Source organism: Battus philenor, unplaced genomic scaffold, assembly GCF_028537555.1.
Source record: "Battus philenor isolate CCGP_79_NKW_IND1 unplaced genomic scaffold, ilBatPhil1.0.hap1 SCAF_9, whole genome shotgun sequence".
Classification (NCBI taxonomy): domain Eukaryota; kingdom Metazoa; phylum Arthropoda; class Insecta; order Lepidoptera; family Papilionidae; genus Battus; species Battus philenor.
The window spans coordinates 9112244-9130724 of NW_027181759.1; the positions used below are offsets into that span (position 1 = coordinate 9112244).

Here is an 18481-nt window from a genome sequence, read left to right on the forward strand (position 1 = left end):
CTTTATTTATTTATTCTCGGGTCTCAAAATAGGCATACATAAAGAACAAATATTAATAATGCATTATTATTTTCCCCAATTTAAGCCCCCAGAAACAGCAATGTATCATTCATTAAGAACGATGAATGAACTATACATAGCTCTAGCAACACTACTGTTATAAATAGCTGGCTATATTCGAATGTTGATGCGCGCTGTTAGCCGTTTTGGCTTTTACAGCTTCATCGGACTCAGGGCTCGCGGATTTCGAATCCGCGAGCTAATAAACTAAAAAAAATCTACATCAGATGCTTAGCATACCATAGTACTAAATTAAATAACAATAGTAGTTTAATTTTTTATATTATAATGAAAATTATAGCATTTTTATGTTACATATTATTTTTACTTCATATCACTATTGTTCCGATGGTATCCACATAGTTTATTTAATCTCTCTCATGTATTGCGTTATTTGGATTTTATCCAACTTTATTGGTTGCGAAAAGCCAATAAGGTTTTGTCTACTGTTTTGAAGAAAAAAATATACATTTTTACATATGTCATGAAATGTAATTTTAAATATTATCGAAGTTAATTAAAATATTATTGTGTATAAGTCGTTTAGATTGGTTAAGTGTAATTATTTATAGGTTGGGGACATTAATCATTTATATAGATTGTACTAAATATACAATCTATGTTATATACATAATCAATTAATTCATTTACACAGACGACTAATAGTACAGCTATTACTAGAAACCAGTTAGAAGTCTCCGCTTCCAATTTTTTTATTTATTTTGCACTTTTTGTACACTATAGATAATAGCGAAAAAAACGAAAAAAAAAAAACAAAAAGGAACAATTTATATATGTGTACAAGTTACATAACACAGTACAAGGAGTACAAGGCAATAAGGTTTTCTTCAAATTTTTAAAGCGAATAGAAAGCACAAAAATTCCTATTGCCAATGCGTAAAAAAGGCGATGAGCTATCTGCTTTATCAGCTTTGTCAAAATTGTATTTAGTAACGGAAGCAGAAATACTTGCACAACACTAGATTGCGTAGTAAATTAAATAAAAACGTCTATCTTGGCAATTTTTGCGCCTAAATCCGAAGTAAATATTAGCGTTAATTGATTATAGTTGTAGGATATTCAATATTCAAATAGGCATTCACGCGCACTTTTATCAGAACTTCAATTATTTTCATCATTATAAAAATCAGTGTAGTCAGTCCGTGAATAAGCTACCACCAGCTTGGAATGCTAATCTGTTGACAAAAACCGACCAGAAACCAGAGTCAGGCGCTCTTTCTTTTCCAAAAGAAATTTAACAATGTTTGATGTATACATTGTAATAACAACCCTGCAAATTAATGATTAAAACAAGTTTCACTAATTTCGGTCTACTAAAAACTCTTGAATGCCATAATATAAATAGAATATAAATGAAAGGTCTATTTAATCTGTTAAACGTAAAATTTAATAAAGTGGAAAATAGTGTTTACTTGTGTTTTTCCTTCGATAATTAATGTTCATTGATTGAACTCATTAATTTAACATTTTAATAGCATTTAAAACATGTGCATTGAAAATTCCCAATATCACACTGTAAATGTAATATATTTCACAAAAAATGAGAAGTAAGAAGGAAATTGTTCCTTCTTACAAAGTTCAACGACACTGAACCCTTGATGCATTACTTTAATCCGAAGAAAAAAGATTTTTAGGTCATACGTAAAACGCGTATAACAACAGAGCAAATTATGTTATAGTGTTATGTGTTTTAACATATTATACGTAGATTTTAGTTGTGAACGCTATAAGGCAGTGTTTCCCGACTTTTTGTGCCATGTCCCACCAAAGCCTTTTTAAAGCTCCTCTATGTAATATACATAATATCTATAGCAAAACGGAAAGGTTAAACTTGTGTCGAGTTCATTTTCGAATTGCCTTCGTGAGAGGCCTGGGCCCCACGTTAATAAACACTACTATAAGGTGTGAATGTGTCAGAAAAAAATTCAAAAGCTTTTAAACCTATTTCCAAACAACCTTTATAAAGTGGTCACTGGGAAATATGGTGCATCAATTTATTTTTCCTATTGGAATAGACGACCCGGTAACTAGCAACAATAAAAATAATTAATTCTCATATGTACTCAGAAATTCGAATTTTGCAAACACTTTTTATTACTTTGTTTATTATATTATGAAATGATTCATTTGCTAGCAAATGCGCTGTAATTTCATTTATTTGAAGCTTTTACACCTACAACCAATCATTCGTTAATATTACTAGGTATGTATACGATTTTTCTGCTTTACAAATGAACTTAATAAAATTAAAGAGAAAGCTAACATCAAAGAAAGGAGACCACTTTAAAACTCGCAATAATTAACAGCAATTATGTTGGTTAGGTTATAAAAAAACCTACCAGTATGCAGTTCAGCTCTCGAGTACTATCTAATCATGCTAAACGCTTATCGGCTGACAGCTCTAGCCGAGGTCTAACCTCGTGAACCGTACACCCAGACCCTCCATGAGATGTTCACCTAAGAGGACTACGACTACCCTAGGCCATACGGCCACCAAGGCCGTCCTTATCCGACGACTTTATGTAAAATAATATACATAAAGTAAATAATATAGCTCTCGATCTAAATTAATACGAAGAGGTCAACATTTGAACAATCATCTTTTCACATGAGAATCGCCTTCAAGAACGCCGCAGATAAAGGACATCGCGTTAACAAAGGTCACCACAACAAACGGCGCGCCATCCAATACGCCACGTGACTCTTGAAACTCTCTATGATATTAATCCCTTGGCTGTATGTATAACCATGTAATTTTGCTAACAAACCCAATCCGGCAATACAGTAAAATATAGTGAACCTCGAGCTCTATCTGTAAAGGAGGAAACGACTAGACGTCACCTACGCCCTGTCCCCTGATCCCCTGAAACCAGCAAAAACTGCAAATGTCACTTGGGCAGCAGTACAGTCCAGTCGATACAAACATTTCGTATGTAATAATCATGTGGTTTACTTTACACAAGTGTTTCATATTAGTTATAATGCTATACTCCTAAAGCTTTATTCAAATAATCTTTAAACTCGTTGAATGATAAAAACCATCAATTATATTTAATTCGTATTAGAGCTGGCAAAAATCGGTGAGCTGTTACTAAATCATCCTTAATTCTTAAAATCTAATTCCTTGTATTTCTACGCTTTATGATTGTATTCATTCTTTGTATGAAAGCCATTATTATAAGAATTGCATGAAATATCTACTAACTGATAGATAAAAAAGGTACAACATTCGTGGTCCACCTATGCATAAGCAAATCTACCCTAGCAAACAGGTATTGTTATTTGCGTATTAGCTTGTTGGAATTTTCTCGATTCAAAAGTAGTTCCTATTTTTTTTTTAGTTCAATTCCATAAAGCTAAAACGAGAATTACAGAATGAATATAAGCACTATATAGATCACATAGACATCACTGTGGACAGATAAAACAGCAAGCTTTGTATTTGTAGTTTGGCTACATCTAAATAAATCTGAGTATAATAATCTAATATGCATAAGAATATCCAATCCTTTGTAACACATTTTGTTGTATAAAACAGTAAAATTATTTTAGAATTGTAAGTATCGCAAAGCAATGTAGACTTTTAATGAGAATTATAAGGAAATAAAAATTGTCTATGTAAAAAATTAAATTATTTAAACTCATACATAAACTCATAAACTTGGTCCAACAATTTTACCAATATTATAAATTTTATTTCCCCTTGTGCATTAACAAATACATAAAATAAACCATATCAATTATAACAACGTAATTGTAAATTATTTACCTTATTAAGCTTAAGAGATAAATCGTGAAATAATTATCTTGTAACTATCCATATATACTGAAATTGAATAAAACAACAGCAGAAAAGTATTACTTTAAATATATGGTTTTTTCATTATTTGAAACAGACACCAAGGGTATGCGAGCAGAAATAAAATTTCTAATAAATATATTAATAATAAAAGTAAAATTATTATAGTAAGTATATATTACTTATGAATAAAGGGACTATAATGTGGCCCCTGAACATAAACCGTCAAATGTCAAATTTGTTGAATTGAATGTGCTAAAATTTTACATAATCTATATTCTGCCAATGTGCTTGATTGTGGAATGAAATGACATTTTATGTGCGACTGCCTATATAAAAACTAAATTGCGAAATTTGTGAACAAAATTACTTCAGGTTTTTAAAAAACAAAGTTACAATGGCTACACGAAGTGAAAGAGGTGCGAGTAGAGTTTTAGATAAGTTAGAGGTCTCAATTAATAATGGTGAATACTATGAAGCACATCAGATGTACAGAACATTGTATTTCAGGTAAATATTGACAATTTCAAAGTTCATTGTAGAATTTCAAGTACTTTTGTGTAGTAAAATTGAGTGATTTTTCAGATATTTAGGACAAAAAAAATATGAAGATCTACTAAATCTATTATATAAAGGATCAAGTCTACTCCTAAAACATGATCAACAGGGTAGTGGTGCAGATCTAGCTATTTTAATAGTGGAAGTTTTAACAAAATCTGAAACGAAAACTAGCGAAGAATGGATTGAAAAAGTAGCCAGTTTATTTGGACAAATGCACTCGAGTATCCCTGAAAGAGAAATATTTTTAACAAATGCAGTGAAGTGGTCAATGGACAGTAATAAAAAAGGGCATCCATTGTTGCACAAAGTAAGTTTTTCTGTAACAAATCTTTATTGTCTTTCATCTTAGTTGAGATATTTGAAATAATATGTAGATGTATAAGTCACCTTTTTTCTACAAGCTTTTTCGTTTTCTGAGTTTCCTCAAGCTGTGCATTGTGGTGTAGTACGCTTTAGATACCAATCAGTCCCACTAGTTGGTGACTCACAGCCTCTATCTGTGCAGAAGTTCTTTTTCATTAACACCAATTATAATTGTATTGTTTACAAATCATAGGTTGTTAATGAGATGTCAGCCTTCTTGTACCTCCATTAGTTCACCAAAACCCTCATCATCATATGTTCTACCATTAGGTTGAACAATAATGGTGCAGTATGAGAAAAGTTTGTTTGTTTGTATTGATAGTGAATTTTTAGCATCCTCTTCATAATAACATATCCCAAAGTAGCCTACTCTCTCTCATAAATGTTATCGTCAATTAAGTAACTATTTTTATCATACCATGTAAGGACATTAATTTTACGATTTAGCCATTAATCATTTTAATTTTTTTTTAAATAAATTAATTGTTTCAAGAGAAACGGGTTGTTCCTTTGGTGACTAAACTTTAATTTTAAGTACTAATTTTTTTAGTAAAATATAAATTTGATACAATGGTGTTCCAACTAATGTTTAATTTCATGAAAAATTTCAGAAGATTGCAGAAATTTACTGGAAAGAAAAAAAATACACATCTGCATATAAACATTTCTTGCACTCTAATGATGGAACAGCATATGCAAGTATGCTTATTGAACTACATACAACTAAGGGATATAAGTCCGAAGTAGATTTATTTGTAGCTCAAGCAGTTTTACAAATTCTATGTTTAAGAAATATACAAATGGCTAATGATACCTTTAACCACTACACCAGTTTCCATCCTACAATTAAAAATGATAAAGGTCCTCCATATAAATTTCCTTTACTCAATTTTTTATGGTTCTTATTAAGAGCTATTGAAAAGTAAGTATACATTTTTTATTTATTCTCTTATTTATTTTCACACATACATATATTAAGTTCACAATAAACAAATATCTTTACATTTTCCATAAACTTCTGTAAAATACATTTAATTTAAAGAATGGTACAAAAGTTGCAAACAGAGACTGTGTCTCAGGAAACCTATATTCTCAAAGTATTGAGAAGGCTATACTAATATACTTTTTGTCATTATAGCCATTACTGTTCTACAATGATCCAATCTGATGTTAAGCAGTGATACAGACATTGATAAAATGCCTTAGCTATAATACATAGGTTGTTCTAGCTAATAGATCAAAAGAAATCTGTAACTGGTATTGACATAACCTATAGGTGATTGTAACAAATCCCCCATAAACCCCTTTCACCTATTATCGCACTAAGCAATTTTACCCTCAAGTCTTTATACCTGCAACCGAAGTTGGTTCAGGTCAATTTTTATAAATAATATTTATGGCAGTTCCTATAGACAGAATTATTGAATCTGACTCTATAATAAAACCATCATGCCCCTTGTCACATAGATTTATTGTCTTGCAATTATCACTGGACCTGATATTTAGATACATATTTATCTAAAGTAAGTTTTAGTTAAAAAATTATGGAGGCAATCAAAAAAACTTCAGATTATGAATATTATTAAGTTTTTTTTGAATAAAATTAATAAAATCAAATTGTTTGTATCTATCAAACCCTTCACTATTCAAAATGATATTGATCTGTCTTTATAAATTTTCAGGAAAAATGTGATGCAATTTAAAATTCTAAGAAACTGGTATGCAATTAGCTTGAAACGAGATCCAAATTATTTTTCTTATTTGGACAACATTGGGCGCATTTGGTTCAACATAGAAATCCCACAAAATAACAAAAATCCAAATTCAATGTTTGGTGGACTACTGAAGTCAATTATTGGAGATCTGGACAGTTCAGATGACGATGGGGAGGTCGATGGGCGTAATGCTTCCGCTCCAGATTTGGATTAAGATTAAATGTTCACTTTTTGATGTTCTTATTTATAAAATTATACAATTATATTAAGTCAAAGCAGAATTGGCCTATTTAATTTTCGTTATATTCTTGTTATAATGTAACATTTTTTTTAAGTTTAGTGAAGAGAAAATAACAATCAGTAAATAGACGTCAATTTCATGCAAAAAATAATTTTAAAATAGTATTATATAACATTACCTTGCAGATACTTAAGTAAATATATTTTTGTCAAGTTGATCATTTAGAGATATATAAATAACATAACTGTTGGCTCCCATACATGTATATGTGTGTGTGTATATATATATATATATATATATATATATTCGGTATGATCAGCAAACAACATGATAAACAAAAAACTAGTGTCTTCCTCTGAAGGATAAAGCTCAGGTGAAGATAATAGTTAATACCTATAATAGGTTTAATACTATTGAACATTCTATTTCGAGTGTAGCCAATGCCTTTTAAGCATAAATTATTTTTATAATTTTTTGTTTTTTCACTGACAGTTGATAATTTTGTGCTAAATTTAATTAATTAATCATACATTCTGCTATTTATTTAATTTTCTTGAGTTACCTAAACATAAAATCTTTACTGGACGTTTATGTTTTTACTGTGTTATGAACACAGTCATAATTCAAATTGTAACACTTTTTGTCATGAAATTATTTGATAGCTGCAATTATTACGTACAAATATTGTTTGAAAAACATGCTTTATATTTAACACAAAGAGAATACAATTTTAATCAAATTGGAAATTAAAACTTTATGTATATTATTATTAATTCTTGCAAATTTTGTTGTATAATGAGTACTACCACAAGCCAGATATAGAATGTTATTGATGATTGAATACAAAGTATTGAAACTGAAATTGTATGTAATGTCTATAGACCATAGGTTTTGATTTGAAAATTCATTAAACTTAATATAGGTAACAAACATGTTTTGTTAAACTTCATTGTTTATAATTACCAATGTTAAATTTGTGTAAAGGTACTGATATTTGATAATTAATAAAGATTTTGATTTGATATAATCTATAAGCATTTTCATTTAAAATTGTACCTCTTAATTTAACGGAATCCCGCCCTTAATACTATTCGCGAACGTCACAATAAAGCTTTTCCAACTGCATTAAACAATTTAAAGAGATTAATGATTGCAGAAATGGCCCGCTGACATATTGTTACTTTAACAGTAAAGTTGCTAGCCAGCGAGCAGTAGACGAGCTATGGCTGAAATTACGATCATGACTACTAAAGATGCACAAGTAATCATTTTTTTAGATATGTCAACCCAAAAGTTGTCTAGATCTAGGCTGTTTCCTGCTGGTCCTATTGTAAATCTATGGAGGAGGCCTATGTCCAGCAGCGGACGGTTCAGATGATGATGGCTTATTATTAGTCTACTTAAAACCTCTTTTAAACCTAGTTTCCGGGTTTCCTTTAATCAAAAATATCTACGGCCTTACAGCTTGGTATTATTTTTCCATTGGACGAGTAATTTACAAAACTCCATATTTCAATAATTGTTCAGTACTGAATACAAGATTTCAATATTATTATTTGCAACATACTGTTTCACCAAAGTGCAGTACTTTTATTCCAATTCCGGATTCAACCAATTTTATTGTTGACTGCTTAAAATATAATGTACATGTATTGGTTTTGTTGTATTTTTACCGTCACAAAAGTAACCAGCTAATTTTCACCTATGTAAACGTATCCTTGCTTCGTTGTGCCTAACCTATGTGGTATATAGGTGCATTTTCTTCTGTTGACGGTCAAGCGAATACAAGATTTCCTCTGATAGGTTTCCCCTCATAACCAGAGTATGCATTTGACATAAACAGTATTTCACTTACTATGATACAACCTATGCCAGGTCTTATTAGCATCGATATTGTTTTTTCAAAAACAATCTCGTATGTATACAAGATGAAATAATAACCGTACTGAAATATTTCAATAAATTTGTTTCTACTAAGCCTTAGTGAAGATTGATTTTTTTGGAACTAATTTGTGTACCTATCAACTCGAACTCCACACAACCACTAAACTCCAAAATTTAATTATAAGAAGTATTAAACGAAATGTCAGCATTATAAAAAATTATTTTACTCCCAAATATTGGGTAATAAGTATATTAAAGTTTGACTTGTTTAAATACCACGTAAATACAGCTTAATAGCAGTTACACTTATAAATACATAAAATCATACATTTGTACTAAGCAGTTGTTTATTTATGTTCTAATAATTGTTATTATTACAAATCATCTATAATTAGAGAAGTAATTTCTCTTGAAAATTTAGCAATTGTAACTCTACTCTTGTGGAGACTTAACTTAAGATTCCTTTTCTTTAAATCCAGTGCTTGTTGAACAATAAATCTGTTGAATTCATGAACATGTGGATGATTCAAATATTCTTCTATATCCATCCACTTACAAGCCTCAATTTCGTCCTCTGATTTAGTAATTGTATTAGATACAGCTTTGAGGGCAACTACAATGTAAATATCTGAATTCCCAAACATCATTTTATGTGTATGTCTTAAAGTTATCATTGATTCAAAAACAGCATCAATGCCTGTTTCTTCTTTTACTTCTCGAACAGCAGCGTCTTTGATATCTTCTCCTGAAATATTTAATGTTATAAATTTAATAACAGTCTTAATGTAATAATACAAGACTAAATCATAATTTATCAGTTCTAAGGCAAGTGTTGTGAATGCCTTTAAATGTTAAATAATAATTGTTTATGTAGAAGTAGTTGCTGTTAGACCGGGCACTTTTACTGAATTCACGCAATGGAAGAGTCGGTGAACATCATTATATGGCGATATACCGCCCCCGGGACCGGAGGGTGCGGCTTGCAGTGTAATAAGTGTCTGTGTGTTAGAGCGACGAGGACGTCTTGGGCGTGCTTTATGATCTGGAAGAGGTGCGGAGGAAGTAGCGAGAAGCACTCGCTATAAGGAGATTTGGATGAGAGAAAGCAGTCTCAAAGTAGATCTCTGAGCAAGCCTTAAAGAATTCTTGGACCGTGGTTAGTTTGAAGTCGTTGTGCAGGTCGACGTTGCGTTGAAACCATTCCGCGACCCGGGTGAAAACGGTCTGTTTTGCGCATTTCGGGGAATGGGCGAAGACAAAATTTGCGTGGGAAAATACGGGTCTTTCGCAAGTTTTGTAAAGACGAACTTTATCTCCGAGGGGGAGTTCGCTTGAAGAGCATATGAGGAGATATATAGCTTAAAAGGATGTGAGAAGCTTCTGTTCCTGACCAACATCATGAAAGCGGAATCTGAAATCAAAGGTGACTCCTAGGTATTTGACCGAGTCCTTACAAGGGATAGGACGATCGAAAAACAAGATGATACCTCGGTCGTTGCTACCGTGCGCGGGGTAGCGGTTTTGGTCGGGAAAACATTATCGCATGACTCTTTTCAGGGTTGTCATCGATTCTCCATTGCCTAGAGCACTCGCCTAGACGGATGGCCGCGGATTGAAGGTGACCCGAAAGGAAAAAAGGGACTCTACCCGAAAAGTGCTAGGTAGTCTTTGTTATCCCTAGGGATGCTGCTCGTAAATAGCGAGATAAGTAATAGGTAGAGGCTGGACGCTTGTGGGAATCCTGCGTGGATGGGGCGGGGGGTGGAGAGCACGCTCTCTGCTCGGTAGCGGAAAATGTCATTCGAAAAGAAGGCTCGGCATGTTTAGCGAGTGTAGCTTATACAATAAGTCGTTGTGCCAGAATTTGTCGAAAGCCTTTGAAATATCGAACAGAATTTTAATAATGGAATTTAACATTTCAGATTCTTCACAATTAATTTTCAGGTGGTGGAAGGATTATGAAAAAAAACTTTCTATTTTCTTTCTCTGTTATTTTCAGTAATCATAGGTCTGTTATGAAATGTATATTCCTCCTTCATCCATATCTTAATATTTATTGCTTTTAAAATAAAACACGAAAGTAGTAACATAGTCGCAACAAGTCATAATAACTAATCTATCTTTCATTTAAAGTTGGTATTCCTGGAGTGATAATGCATTAATACCTTGCTGTAACACAATCTTTTGGCTCGGACAGAACAAGGAATTTGAATGCTACACCACCAATTTATTTTGTAAAGATAAAATGTTCAAATATTAATCATAAGACATCATTAAATTATGTAGTTAATTTGCATAAAGAATCCAATTAATATCATTTTCTGCCCACTCAGTCACACACATAAATAATAAAATTGTTCCTAATTAAAAGGTCAAGTGACAGTAATTGCCTGAAGGCTTACATTCTAATGCAATGGTTGTGTCAAAGTTAATAAATTGTTTATTTCAACTTATACACATTATCATTTCAGCCATATGACAGACATCCCCTGCTGAATATAAGCCTCATTAGATTTACAATAGAATCAGTTGAAAGTGTTCTGCAAATAGTGCCTTTTAATGACCTAACCAAGGGTGCCTGTGCATCTTGTCCCAATTTGTACACAAATGCATGTACATTTTGTTATTACACATAATTGACATTAAAATTACTGAACAACTTTCATAGTGTCTAAACTTTTATAAAAGAAATTTGAAAAGTAAAAATAATACTTCCAAGACCATAATTAACACACCATTCATTACTGTCTGTAGACATACCTCTTTCAACATATCCTCCTGGAAGTTTCCAATGTGGGTATTCATAATGTTGCTCTGTCACAACGAGTATTTGATTGTCATCATTAAATACTAAGCCCCCTACTCCTATATTAGTATGGCTTGATGGAGGTAAATTAGAAGTTACAGACTTAGGTAACCATTTGAACATCATGACAAAATTTTGTCTAGAATGATGGAAGTTAAAACCTTCCTGAAAAAAGTAAACAATACTTATTAGTCTCACTATCTTATTTTGAACAAGCAGTCTTAAACCAAGATTTTTGGAATAGTTACTTGATTTTGCTAGAATTTTTTTTTGTATTTCTTATTTCATGTGCGATCAGTCCCAGGACTATAAGCGGAATCGTTGAGTGGTTATAGCTTTGGAAGGGGTCTCCTCGGCAGGAGACACTCCTAGTTCACCATTGAGTGTCTAGTCTCTGGATGTCATGGCGTTTAAGACGTTTCCTGTACTGGATGCAAGTCTATTCGGAAGCCAAGTCATTTGGGTGTTTGTCTAGCCAATTTTTATAATTAGTAGATGACTGCTGGATCTTCTCCTTTACTATTTTGATCTCTAGAGCTTTGTGGATTCCAGAGTTCGTGAGGAACCATGGAGCGTTTGTTATGGTACGCAGTATGCCATTTTGTAGCCTTTGTATAATTGTTATGTATGCTAGAAATTTTTATACATAATTTTTATTTAGTTTCCATTCACAAAGTTGGAATCCTGGTACTTTAATGTGCATTCTGTTCCAAACTACACATTTCTCTTTCTATGTTTCTTTACAAGCTATGTTTGATTAAAGCATTTACACAAAAGCATTTTTATGTTAAACTAACTAAACTCAAGGTAGCATAGGAAGTTGCTCTCTTATTTATTAATTAAGTATTTAAATAATTACAAATACAAGTAACCTTCAAAATATTATTAAATATTAGAAAATAGAGGTACTAATTATTTGACTTACATTAGCTAATACAGGGACCCAACCAGCATCCTTTATATGAACTTTAAACCATATACACCTTCTTTCCTCGCTTTCCCACTTCAGCAATGATTCTAAAATGATAAAATAACCAATTCTGTGATAAAGTTAAACAGCAGGATCTTCTAATTACTTGTATTCTACAATATACAAAAAACTAACTATTTTACCTTATCTTTATAAGAAAAACAATTTGAAAAATGTTATTGTTAGAATTAGTTTATTTTCCAACATTTTTCCTACATTTGCAATAATATTTCAACAATATTGATAACATTAACTCTTAAGCCCATCACTTTAATCAGCATTAAGTGTTGAAACTAAAAAATACGTACCTTGTAATTTATTGAAAAAATGGCTTAAATCACATGATTCCTTATGAGAATCAACGGTGATACCATTGTATCTATCTAAAGAACCTTCAAATGTTTTCGATTCCATTGCAATTTTTAAATTTATTTGATAATTAGAAGACGGATTGAAGTAACGTTCATATTATTATATATGACTGCAAAGAATTAACATATTAGAGTCAAGGTTCAAAGTCTGTGTAAACTTTTTTACTTATCTAATGAAGATAAGTTACAATTAAACTAATGCAATATATACATATATATTTTAAGGATTGTTTACATATAAGTTTAAATTCTCATAGCGTACAACAATAAACAAAAGATACGTAGAAGATCTACGTTTACATTGGCAAAGAAGCTAAAAGTTTAAACATACAAGTCATTATAGTGTCTATGATTATAAAATCATCGATCGATCTTATCAAGCAATTGGAACAATTGTCAGTAGCAGCGGCATTAAAATTTCTGACAGAATTTGGGTGACCGTGTGAAAAAATATAAGTTGCAAATAAAAAACATTTTTAAATGACCATTCACCATGAAAAAACTATCTTTTAAATTACATTGATTAACAACCAAAATTTTTAAATAAACAATGATATTATAATTATGTTAAAAGTTGTTTTAATCTAATTTTAATATATTATATAATAGCCTTTGCGATAATAAACGAGATAAACTACTTTTTCTTTAAGCAGTCATTAATATTTGACATTTAAACGCTAGTATTAATGGCATAAGGTCTTTAAACTAAGACCATAAAAAATAAAAAAAAATTGAAATTAATGTCATATGTCTAATCTTAGACAAATTAAATTTCAGAGGTTGAAATGTTTTTAAATAAATTTGACATTTAAACTTTTTACGTTTATTTTCTTATATTCATATACATCATCATGTTTATTAAATCACTAAGTAGTTTACGTATGTTACACAAAGGTAAAATGAAATATCTGGTAATCAATCCAGTCAGGTAAGACTTGACTATCAACAACTATATAACTATTGCGAGAACTTGTAAATGTGCGAATAATGTAATTATTTCAGAGAATATTGTAATCAAAGCAAACTTCATTCACCAGATTATCTTTTTGTAGGTAAAAAAGATAGGTACGAAGGCATAACTATCAATACTGCTGTTGAGAAATGTGAAAGACAATATTTTAAACAAAAACTTGAAGGTTAGTCAGCTATCAATACATAATTAAAAATACAATTAGAAGTTAAATTTTTTTACAATTTTGCAAAACTTGTTTATAGCATCAATTCAGAAATGGTTTTCTGAAGGAAAAAGATGTATATGGTTTAAAGTTAACATAAAAGATGCCTTCCAAGTACCAATTTTAGCAGAGGTAAGTGAATGAATTTTTTTCCCTTCACTTGATCCTTAAACAATAATCACATTGCTCTTTTATCTTGGCTTCGTAAACTGGTATGTTATAATCTAAACCTGATATCCGTAGAAAGGTTTTAATTTTCACCATGCTAGAGATGATTTCGTGATGATGTACAAATGGCTACCTCTGGATTGTAAACCTAATCTACCACCTGCATGTCACACGAATTTGGGTGTTGGTGCAATGGTGTTCAATGACAAGAATCAACTATTGGCTATATCAGAAAAACATTATGAGTACCCTCATTGGAAGCTACCTGGAGGCTATGTTGAGAGAGGTAACCTTGATTTTACCACTATGTTTCATAAATGATATTTCATATATTTATACATGTTTTTTAAAAAATATTATTAATTTTTTATGTAAATAAAAATGAATTCATCAGATGTGTTGCTGAATTTGATTGTAGATGGCTTAAGCAATTCTGTTATCTTTAATGGTTCTTATGGAAAAAAAAAAATGAGAAATTTGCAGAGACATTAGTAAGAACAACAGTGTTCTTCAAACCACCCAAGTGGGATCCAGAAAATCCTAATTATAACATTTAAAGGAATGATAGGATGGGTGTATGGGGTGGTGACCTTGATTTATTTATTACAATAGATCCTAGCACTGCATGCAAACCAACATGCACAAGCTAACCCATCTAGAGGCCTCAGTTTGTTGGCTAGTCATAATAGGACCATGTCCCAATTACCATAGCATCCCATCTAACCTCTCATGTAGAACTAATGCCAGCATTATCCACTTGGACTTTAGTGCACAACTTGCTATTCGAGGAGTGACCATTCTGGTGAGGGAGTTCAACACTGAGCACACCAGATGGATCTTCACCACTTTTGGCAAACATGGATGGTTGCTAGATGCCCTCTCAGACTAATTAAATTTTGTAGTAATTGGACCTACAAAACCCATGCGCTATTTTATAAGCATAAGCGTATTCACCAAATGTTCTTGACAAAGTGTTCATCAAGGGCATAAAACTCAATTATGTTTTGGTGATGCACGAGCTTAACTTTGACCACTGGCATCACAGCGACTAAGACCACTATTAATTGGCACACACAAAGCCCAAAAATTTCTTCACAATGCGTCCATTCTAACCGACGCCAATACTAATCCGTCACGTGCGTACATGATGCAAACACCGCCATCGGTGCACTCACAAGACGTATATAATCTGTCGTCGAAGGTTGATCAAAACGAATTCCAAATAACCTCCTAAAGGTGGATTGTAAAATCTACATGTGCGATCCACAATTTACCGCGTAAAACGCCCAGCTTCGGTGGCATAACCAAAAATGTGTTTGCAAAGTTTTTGTTTTTAATGCGGTCTTGACTTACGTAATCTTCCCCAAACGGTGGAAGAGCGCTGAATACGAAACTTTTTGAGCGACTGAACGTTTCAGGATCGCGGTGGAGTCTGCTCACGACCACGTCCGGGCGAGCCCCAACGTTAGGTCCTCGGGTCGGTTCTATACACGGCTTTACACCTCTGACATCCCCGGTGTCAAGGGTGTAGAGCTTGTCCTATTCACAAACGCATTTAGACTTCTGGTGTCGCCGCTAAACGCCTTCAGACCGTACCTAATGTGGGAGGATGGTTCTGGAAATAGAGAATTGAAATCAGTCTCTACCAAAGAGCGGCAATACCCTTTTTAAGCGAAACCGCTCCCTTGTACCAGCTCCGATCACGCTCATGGACCATTATAATGAAAATATAAAAATATTTAAGAAGCATACTACTTTTTCCATTGGATTGTGGCAGCAAAACTTTGCTGTTGTTTGCTGTTTTATAACCATAAAACAGTAGATAGTTGGTCTGTCGAGATGTCTAGCTGTTAATACAATTATAAAATTTCATTTTTCGGTTGTTAAAAACAGTCTAATAAGCTTTTAAGATTAAAAGTGATATGACTTTAAGATGGTTAAAACTATCAAACAATAAATTGTTCCAGGGGAAGATATAAAAGATGCTGCTATAAGAGAAGTGAAGGAGGAAACTGGTGTTGACTGCACATTCCTATCATTACTTACATTCAGACACCAGCATAATATGATGTATGGAAACTCTGATATTTACATGCTTCTTATGATGAAAGCCACTTCCGAGGAAATTATTTTATCACAGAGAGAAGTCAAGGATTGTAAATGGATGGATGTAGAAGATTATATCAACCATCCACATGTTCATTATTTCAATAGAATTGTTGTACAAAAAGCAAATGATTACAGAAAACAACATTTAAGATTAAATTTGCAAAGAAAAACTGTCAAGTGGGCACAAATTACAAGAGAAATGTGTTTCTTGTCAGTTGATAAATATGATTATAAATAATTCCAATTAACACAAATTATACATAAACAAAATAATGTTTCACAATCAAGGTTGTTATCTTGTTAATTTTTGTTAAGCAAAATATAAGTTTTCAATAAAATTGGGTTTTATTAAAACAAGGCATTATTTTCATTTTTTTCATAACTTCCTTTTTTCTGTTTTATGAAGTTTATTTATTTCACCTATTTATATATCTGTGCACCGCGCAAATGGTTAACTGGTAGAAAATGCCTTTAGCATTAAGTTCACCATTGTACATTGTACAAGTGTTTAAATAAGTAAAAGATTTCAACTGATGGAATTTGGGTGCTTATAAAAATAAAAAATTAGCAGTATTCATTAAATAATCACAAATTATGAAAAAAAAACATCTATGTCAGATGTATGTCATGTGTATATTTATCGTAAATAGACGAAGTTATGATTATTGAAATATTGCTCATACATTTTAGCTTGACCAAACAAGTAGCAACTCAGTTGCTAAAATAAAAAACAGACAGAAATAATGCAATTTTTTTCAAGTAATAAATAATCCAATCGGCGGATTTGTTACTATAATTATATAATGCAGTTTATAAACAGAAAAGTGAAATCTGAAAAGTACTTACTCTATATGCTCTAACTTATAGTTTTTATGAGGTACAAAATAATTTTTTTAGTACCTGATAGTTGTGAATTTTGGTATCATATTAAAAACACTATTTCATAGATACGGAGCACTAATTGTAATATTATTTGTGTAAATTATTATATCAAGTTCTTAAATTAAAAAAAAATGCAAATGTAAATTATTACTAACCTTTAATGGTATAAGATTAAATGAAACATGTATATAACCCATTTGTCATGTATTATTCTTAAAGCTACACCAAACTAAGAAAATTAATAATAATAGTATTTTTTTACAATAAAAAAATATAAAAAATACTATTATTAATAACAGTATTGTTTACTATTTTCGTAATATTAGTACGAAAATTTTAAATAAATGTTTTAAAACTGGTAATAACGATAAAGATAAAATGTTTTTGGAACAAAAAAATAGATATCGGATTTTTCTTACAGATAAAAAATAATCAATCCATTTCATCATGTATCCTTTAGTGCCCTTATCACTACATTTTAATAATTGAAATTAACTTGAGACCACTCATTACCCATATTCGTAGCACATTTTTCATCAAAGTTACTATTATTTTAAGAGCTCTTTTATTTTAAAAATAAAAATTAAATGGTTCGACGGTCTGGTTTTGCGAATTTTACTCATACTACTTATGAGGTAATAGAAGAAATTATGTTTTGCACCAATCCTTATTAATATGATAATTATCTTGACACATTTTTATGAAATCCTGTCGAACTTATCTTTTATAATGTTTTAAGACATCTAAGCACGCAAGTGTATTATTGTATCATTGTGTATTACGAGTTTAGAGTTAATTAACATTTCCTTGTTAAATATTTAATATAGCTTTTATATTTTTCGTATTGGGTATCAGTCGATTTAACTTCACAATTTTTTTTAAAACAGTTATTTTTATAGAAACGAAAATTTAGTTTCCCAGCTATTATCATCGGAGGCTTTTACAGCTACATCCGGGCTGAGTTCATGGAACGGAAGTGTCCGTGAATCGTAGTATTTTATATTGAAATAAAATTAATAATACTGTTCAAATATCACCGTATACAGTTCAGTGCATTGTATTAAATAAATGTAAAAATTATACTACATATCTGGGTACACCCAATCAAAATAATCTGTGAAAGAATTGATATAAAGTAAACTAATCATATTTGTGGTCGCACCGTTAGTGAATGGTATTCTTGCATAGTTCGCCTTGAGGGTTCCTTAATTTTACATGTCTCCGAAACTTTATTTCTGTCTTACACCTTTTGGTATGTAATTTTGGTCCACTGTTAAGTAAGCCAAATAATTCTTAATTTAAACTGGGAACTATTTAAACTTAAATCGCATCCGGTTTCGAATTTCAAATTCTTTT

The 18481-nt window shown here is 31.4% G+C and overlaps 3 protein-coding genes across 3 annotated transcripts; 2 read left to right on the forward strand and 1 right to left on the reverse strand.

The window, feature by feature from the left end:
* The first annotated feature begins 4147 nt into the window (after positions 1-4147).
* LOC137932084 (Golgi to ER traffic protein 4 homolog) lies at positions 4148-7033 on the forward strand. The gene is made up of 4 exons (XM_068775646.1): positions 4148-4390; positions 4466-4748; positions 5416-5726; positions 6487-7033. The coding sequence occupies exons 1-4, from the start codon at positions 4278-4280 to the stop codon at positions 6731-6733; spliced, it is 954 nt and encodes a 317-aa protein (XP_068631747.1). The 5' UTR covers positions 4148-4277; the 3' UTR covers positions 6734-7033.
* A 1952-nt stretch (positions 7034-8985) lies between these two features.
* Positions 8986-13186, reverse strand: LOC137932121 (uncharacterized). The gene is made up of 5 exons (XM_068775697.1): positions 13123-13186; positions 12729-12901; positions 12376-12467; positions 11405-11615; positions 8986-9389 (listed from the first exon to the last, which is right to left on the reverse strand). The coding sequence occupies exons 2-5, from the start codon at positions 12832-12834 to the stop codon at positions 9019-9021; spliced, it is 780 nt and encodes a 259-aa protein (XP_068631798.1). The 5' UTR covers positions 12835-12901; positions 13123-13186; the 3' UTR covers positions 8986-9018.
* Positions 13187-13586: 400 nt separating this feature from the next.
* LOC137932120 (uncharacterized) lies at positions 13587-16517 on the forward strand. The gene is made up of 5 exons (XM_068775695.1): positions 13587-13719; positions 13794-13927; positions 14007-14098; positions 14210-14420; positions 16102-16517. Exons 1-5 carry the CDS (start codon positions 13643-13645, stop codon positions 16479-16481), a joined length of 894 nt encoding a protein of 297 aa, XP_068631796.1. The 5' UTR covers positions 13587-13642; the 3' UTR covers positions 16482-16517.
* Positions 16518-18481: the final 1964 nt, after the last annotated feature.